Here is an 8,012-nt window from a genome sequence, read left to right as displayed (position 1 = left end):
TTCGTTTTCTGCATCTTTTGAAAATGACATGATAAAATAGAAGCATTGAACCATTGGATGAGACTAGAAAACTAGTTTAATCCTTCGATGTACATAAAAAAGTCACAGTCTTAAAATGGTAGAGTAGTTGGATGGCTTTGGAGTCGGGCGTCGCTCCTCTGTAATCTTCCAAAGACATGTATGAGCCTAGTGGTCAGTCATTTTGTTTTACCTAAGACAAAACAAAAAGCTAGACGTGTGTCTTCAATTTTGCTATGACATAGTCCAGAGGTGCAGAGATAATGAAAGCTAGCGTAACCTCTGGGGTATCGAGGATGCATATGGCAGAGAGATTAGAACTATTTTATTTCGCGGATGTACATATCCACTCGAGCCTTACGTACACGATTGTCCATAGACAAGAAAAAAGAAAGAAAAAAAGTTTTATTTAGTTTTTATTCTATGTAGGATGTTTAACTGACAATGCAACGTTGTTGGAGCGAGAACATCATGTTAAACAGGTATAAACTGTCCACTAAATCTTCTTGTAGAAGTTGTTCCGAAGCGAGAAGTTGAAAGTGAGGCTGGAGTGCAAACAGAAACGTCTGTTTTTGTCACTTCCGGTTTAGATGGTTGTTTTTTAGCTTCTCCTTTTCGATGTTTGTTGAACAATGACACCATTGACACCGAACAACCGATGACAAGAAAGACCACGAGAGTTCCCGAAATTACCAGGAGTCCAACGTGAATGCAGATATCGTCTGTGACATCACCTTCAACGGCAAAAGTATAGGAAATACCATTCTCGAAATAAAATGGTTCAGTCAACTTCGGAATAATAGAGACTACTTTCACTAACGATCTCTGCAACCTTAGAACATGTCATGACGAAATCAAGGGCTGTGCACGTTCGATCGTGTGAATTATATGCACATTTAAGAAGACTTGTCTGCAAATCAAAAGAATCGGGCGGTCGCGTAACGTTGAATTTACCGACTTTGATGTTGAGTCACAAATATCTGTCAACTTTAGAGAACATGTATAAGCTTTGCGATTGGTAATAATTTTTGAATTTCCTAAATCCTATCAAGAAGTTCTTTGTGTCATCGATTTCGTCACGATATCTTCCGGGGATGAGGAGAGTTTAAGTATGTGGTTCGTCATTTCTAAACACTCTAGTATGGGGTTCGTACTTTCTGGACAGTCTAGTAGGAGTTCGTCATTCCTAGACACTCTTGTATGGGGTTCGTCATTTATAGACACTTACGTATGGGGTTCCTCATTTCTAAACACTCTAGTATGGGGTTCGTCATTACTATACACTTTAGCATGGGGTTCGTCATTCCTATACACACTAGAATGGGGTTCGCCATTCCTATACACTCTAGTATGGGGTTCGTCATTTCTAAATACTCTTATATGGGGTTCGTCATTTCTTAACACTCTAGTATAGGGTTCGTCATTTCAAAACACTCTAGTATGGGGTTCGCCATTCCCATACACTCTAGTAGGGGGTTCGTCATTGTAATACACTCTAGTATGGGGTTCGTCATTGTAGTACACTCTAGTAGGGGGTTCGTCATTGTAGTACACTCTAGTATGGGGTTCGCCATTCCCATACACTTTAGTATGGGGTTCGCCATTTTTAAACACTTTAGTATGGGGTTCGTCATTTCTATACACTCTAGTATGGGGTTCGCCATTTCTATGCACTCTAGTATGGGGTTCGCCATTTCTAAACACTCTAGTATGGGGTTCGTCATTTCTAAACACTATAGTATGGGGTTCGTCATTCTAATACACTCTAGTATGGGGTTCGTCATTTCTATACACTTTAGTATGGGGTTCGTCATTCCTATACACTTTAGTATGGGGTTCGCCATTCCTATACACTCTAGTATGGGGTTCGTCATTGTAATACACTCTAGTATGGGGTTCTTCATTTCTATACACTTTAGTATGGGGTTCGTCATTCCTATACACTCTAGTATGGGGTTCGTCATTATAATACACTCTAGTATGGGGTTCGTCATTGTAATACACTCTAGTATGGGGTTCGTTATTACTATACACTCTAGTATGGGGTTCCTTATTTATATGCACTCTAGTATGGGGTTCGCCATTCCTATACACTCTAGTATGGGATTCGTCATTTCTATACACTTTAGTATGGGGTTCGTCATTTCTATACACTTTAGTATGGGGTTCGTCATTTCTATACACTCTAGTATGGGGTTCGCCGTTCCTATACACTCTAGTATGGGGTTCGTCATTACTATACATTTTAGTATGGGGTTCATCATTTCTATACACTCTAGTATGGGGTTCGCCATTCCTTTACACTCTAGTATGGGGTTCGTCATTTCTATACACTTTAGTCTGGGGTTCGTCATTTCTATACACTCTAGTATGGGGTTCGTCATTTCTATACACTTTAGTATGGGGTTCGCCATTTCTAAACACTCTAGTATGGGGTTCGCCATTTCTATGCACTCTAGTGTGGGGTTCGCCATTTCTAAACACTCTTGTATGGGGTTCGTCATTTCTAAACACTCTAGTATGGGGTTCGTCATTCTAATACACTCTAGTATGGGGTTCGTCATTTCTATACACTTTAGTATGGGGTTCGTCATTTCTATACACTCTTGTATGGGGTTCGTCATTTCTATACACTTTAGTATGGGGTTCGTCATTTCTATACACTCTAGTATGGGGTTCGCCATTTCTATACACTTTAGTATGGGGTTCGTCATTTCTATACACTCTAGTATGGGGTTCGCCATTTCTATACACTTTAGTATGGGGTTCCTCATTTCTATACACTCTAGTATGGGGTTCGTCATTTATATACATGTTAGTATGGGGTTCGTCATTTCAATACACTCTTGTATGGGGTTGGTCATTCCTATACACTCTAGTATGGGGTTCGTCACTTCTATACACTTTAGTATGGGGTTACTCCTTTCTATACACTCTAGTATGGGTTCGTCATTTATAGACACTTACGTATGGGGTTCCTCATTTCTATACACTCTAGTATGGGGGTCGCCATTTCTATACACTTTAGTATGGGGTTACTCCTTTCTATACACTCTAGTATGGGGGTCGCCATTTCTATACACTTTAGTATGGGGTTCGCCATTTCTAAACACTCTTGTATGGGGTTCGTTATTTCTAAACACTCTAGTATGGGGTTCGTCATTTCTATACATGTTAGTATGGGGTTCGTCATTTCAATACACTCTTGTATGGGGTTCGTCATTCCTATACACTCTAGTATGGGGTTCGTCATTTCTAGATACTCTAGTATGGAGTTCGTGATTTCTATACACTCTAGTATGGGGTTCGTCATTTCTAAACACTCTAGTATGGGGTTCGTCATTTCTATACACTGTAGTATGGGGTTCGTCATTTCTATACATTCTAGTATGGGGTTCCTCATTTCTATACACTCTAGTATGGGGTTCGTCATTTCTATAAACTCTAGTATGGGGTTCGTCATTTCTATACATTCTAGTATGGGATTGGTAATTTATATACACTGTAGTATGGGGTTCGTTATTTCTAAACACTCTAGTATGGGGTTCGTCATTTCTATACATGTTAGTATGGGATTCGTCATTTCTATACACTGTTGTATGTTGTTCGTCATTTCTACATACTCTAGTATGAGGTTCGTCATTTCTAGATACTCTAGTATGGAGTTCGTGATTTCTATACACTCTAGTATGGGGTTCGTCATTTCTAGACACTCTAGCATTGGGTTCGTCATTGTAATACACTCTAGTATGGGGTTTGTCATTTCTAGACACTCTAGTGTGAGGTTCGTCATTTCTAGACACTCTAGGATGGGGTTCGTCATTCCTATACACTAAGTACGGGGTTCCTTTTTCAATATACATACTAAAGACCTCGACGGACTAAAGGTTAACAAATTAAACATCCATGTTTAAAGTGTTCCGGAACATATGCATAAGCTATATATCTGATATCTGAGATTTAGCTTAAAGGGGCTGGTCGGGGGGAAATGGCATCTTTGCTAAAATGGCATACACATGTTTAAAATACCTTCTTATGAAATATACCGATTCAAATTTTGCTGAAATTCACTCCAATGGAGTAAAAAATATAATTGTATTAAAGAAATCCTAAATCGTCACCTGACAGTTTAAACTCTCAATTGACCCAGATCAGTGATGTAATCTTACCGAACGCGCGTCATCAACAAGGCCAAATGTAAACATCGCGGCGAAAGAAAAAGATGCATGCAAAAGTCATGACAGGCACGAGGTATCAATACCGTTATATATAACAACAATACATGGGTAGGAATACTACACTTGCATCATACATGACATTTGAAAACAATTATGTACGTATAGTATTGCTGTCTTGTCCGCTAGTTGAGTCCGACATGGCACATGACGGCATGCTATTGTTGTTATCTTCACTGCCTCACTTTCGAAACAACCACGTGACATATATAAATAGATATGCGCTAAATTTACGCGGGGCTTCCCCGATATTTCAATGGTCAAAACTGGACATTGCAAGCAGAACTCGACCATCATATTGCCGTGGCATAACTGTTGGAAGGTCAGAGAACGCATTTGGACCCATTTATTTTGTATTTTTTCCCCAACCAGCCCCTTTAACATGCTTTCTTTATGTTCGTGTTTGCAATAGTATTCATGGTTTAAGTAAACAATATCTCACAAAGTTTCGTAAGTATATTTATCAATGAATGACGCCTGCTAGTGATGGGCATTCGATATATAGATACACAACTAAAACCTTTCTGATCCGATACCTGAGTTATATGACATCCTGTTTTATCTACACAAATTATGTGTAGTTGCCGATATTAATAGTACCTGTGTATAACGACTTCTCGTGTAAACTGTTGTGTTCGCTAAATATCAAATATCAACGATATCAGTTTTATAAACATAGCCAACAACTTTTTCGAAGGGCTATCCTTCTAAAATAATGATGAAACTAATACTGTAGTATTATAAACGCACCTGTTTCGTCAATAACAAGTGTATTTCCGACACCGATGACAGCTCCGACATTCATGTTTTCAAACGCAATATCGTCTTCATCAATCGTACGCTTTTTCCGTCTCTCAACAAACTGCTCATCTGGATCAGCACTACTCTTGATTTTTCTGTTTCCTTTTTCATCATTATCTGCAAAGCGTTTCCTTCTCCCATATCCGGACTCTCCATTAGCGCAATCCATCTTCAAATAATACAAAGCACGGTTTAATATTAAAAAAGTTGATTCTAAGCATTAAAGAGAGCACTATTGACACCAGTTTATGTGTTAATATATAAACGTATACTGTTAATCTCTAAATATCTGCGTGTTCTTCATAATGCGAATTATGCATGTAGGATGTTATTCGCGAAAACTGAGATAATACTTAGAGATTATCACACTGTATTTTCAGGGTTTGTCGTGAAAACAATTATCTCACCGCGAGATTTTATCTACGTGCGAGCGATGAGAAAACTGTTCGAACGACAAACACTGAAAATAATGTATGATAAACTATTTATCATCTCTATACTACTACCTTATATATAACTCCATTTAAAAAATTCATCTCAACACCATGTTTTCGAAATGACTTCTAAGCTCAATGGTAAACGATCGCCTGTGACAAACGTTAACAAATAAAAGTTTTGCGCGGAGGAATACAATGAACCTTAAAACTACGTAGAATTCTTTTTTAAACAATCCTATCGTCATTGGCTTAATCATATGCACATTTACACCTGAAATGGTGTTGTTATTCTCACAATATTTTTTCGTAAGTTTGTATTGATATGTTTATGTCGGACTATTTTCTTACTCGGATCACTTTTGTGTGGACACTATTTCCGGTTTCGGACGTCATCTGGTGCAAAAGACGTTCTTTTTTGAGAAAATACGTTCTCAAGCTCTTCTCAAGTTGTTCTCAAGTCGTTCTTAACTTCTTCTCATACTGACAACCAATGATAATGAATTTATCATGCTACCAGTAGGTGGTATAAATAGAGGTTGTTGAATATGGTATTTATTTCACTCGAGTTAGTTAATTTTCAAAAGTTACAAAAGACACGAGCTTTAGCGTATTGTGGTAGAAAGTTGTATGTAGATGATAATACTTTTTGTTCTTCGATATTGATAGCAATTATCTATGAAATAAATATTTCCGAAAAATCTCCATTAACGATTTTTTTCTCGATAATAAATTAATATGTCGTGAAAATAGAATCGTTTTTAGTAAACAATGTTTGCTTTAAGAAATCATACCAGTAGTACACACAGTATTTCTTTGTTAAATATGGGTTCAACACTGCGAGTCTTTCATCGTGAGAAAGCGTACCCATGACGTGAATTGGTATGTTCAAGAATGACTGTATTGCCAACACATAATTAAACTATATTTGAAATGTTAAGAAATTATTTTGTATAGAAGTGTAACGTGCCAGTTGGCACCCATCGAGCAACTGATCATGTCTGATTTTCCTAAGCGAGTTACAGAGGCATGCCACTTTGCTGTAACAAGCTTGATTGACAGAGGTGCAGTATTTTCTCCACCCCAATACTCTTTGGGTACGCTTACTATCAGTCTCTGTACCACTTGAATTTGTCATAATGCACAATTGAAGGCACATGACTAGCTATTCGATTGGTCTCAGGTAACAAAACACTGACCAATCGCGAGGCTGATACCTGTCCTTTATAGATTACAGAGAAGCGAAACCCGACTTCAAAGTCAGTCATTTTTTATCGTTACGCGACTGCGAGATTCTTTTGATGTACATCAAAGGGCCGAATAAGTCTCCTTGTCTCACCTACAAGGTGATACACACTGAGCCTTCGATTTTGCTATGACATATTCCAGGGGTGTAGAGAGCGTAAGTGAGCGAAACTTCTGGAGATTGAATTTTCTTCTAAAACTCAAAAACTACTTCATTCAATTACTTTGGTAAAATATATACTTGAAACTCCTAGTAAGAAAATTCAAAAACAGTCTACGAAGTTCACACTTACTTGGGAGCACGTGCCGAGACAAAGCTGAAGTGTACAAGAGAAAACCATGTCAACGACCCCGCCATTGAGGTCGGTTGTCCTAAAAGCCCCAAAGGAAGTAGCGATTACGCCCTGTACAGGATGGACAAAGTTCGGGAACAGCTCGGTATCCGTAGAACAGCTAAAACAGATATTTGCTTTTAAAAACATGTGTATCATTTAATCAAGCGTATATTAAATATAATACTTAAAATTAAATTGATTTATCTAAGCACTAATCATGTTAATATTTATTCGTGGGTTAACTTTGGCACCTCAGCCTAGCTGAACTTACATTGTATGACTGTCAGAGTTATCTCCCCTAATTTTTCCTCCTTCTATCTCAGAAATTCATGAATTCAACAATCATAATTTGTCAAAACAAATTTCAGTTTGTGTACCTAGATTCTATTTTCTGTTATTTAAACTTATGTCATGAAATGTTACACAATTATACTTTTTTTCTTAATCTAAACAATCAAAAATTAAAAATCAAATAGGAGTTGAACTTTAGGCCTCTATTCAGAAAGACAATGCTTTTTCAATGGAGACATCCGGTAATGTATACATGCCTATGCGCAGAATCGAAATGAGTATCGAATTTGTGGGCTGCAAATCCAATTAAAATTTAACAGGAGAAGATAATCCTAGTCTCGCAAAATCTCTAATACTCTCAGTCATAGCGCTCTTAGTGGAACTCTTCTTTCCGATTTTAACTGATGCGATGGTACGTATAACTTTAACGTGAATTTTGATATCTAACATCAAACATTTCTATATAACATTGGTCTATCTTCAATTGTTTCAATGGTAATGTTTTCATTGTTATGATAAAACTATGCGTCTTAACAAGTTAAATTTCTACACTTTCACAAATTATGAGTCAAAGTCAATGATATAAGATTTGAGGCTCCCTTAATTAGATTTAAGACGAATTTGTTGCAGATAATCCTAGACGTTTCGGTACC

General features: G+C 37.5%; 1 protein-coding gene across 1 annotated transcript in view; it reads right to left on the bottom strand.

The window, feature by feature from the left end:
• Positions 1-453: 453 nt before the first annotated feature.
• LOC110446377 overlaps positions 454-8,012 on the bottom strand; it is a 48,385-nt gene continuing 40,826 nt past the window's right edge. Inside the window, exons 6-8 of the mRNA XM_021491498.1 lie at positions 7,027-7,186; positions 5,004-5,223; positions 454-752 (exon numbers count right to left, since the gene is read on the bottom strand). Of these exons, the coding sequence (XP_021347173.1) occupies positions 493-752; positions 5,004-5,223; positions 7,027-7,186 (640 nt within the window). The 3' untranslated portion in view covers positions 454-492. The remainder of the gene's footprint in view (positions 753-5,003; positions 5,224-7,026; positions 7,187-8,012) is intronic.

Source organism: Mizuhopecten yessoensis, unplaced genomic scaffold (assembly GCF_002113885.1).
Source record: "Mizuhopecten yessoensis strain PY_sf001 unplaced genomic scaffold, ASM211388v2 scaffold2681, whole genome shotgun sequence".
Lineage (NCBI taxonomy): Eukaryota > Metazoa > Mollusca > Bivalvia > Pectinida > Pectinidae > Mizuhopecten > Mizuhopecten yessoensis.
Note: the sequence above shows the minus strand (reverse complement) of the source record. Positions and strands in the feature narration are given on the sequence as shown.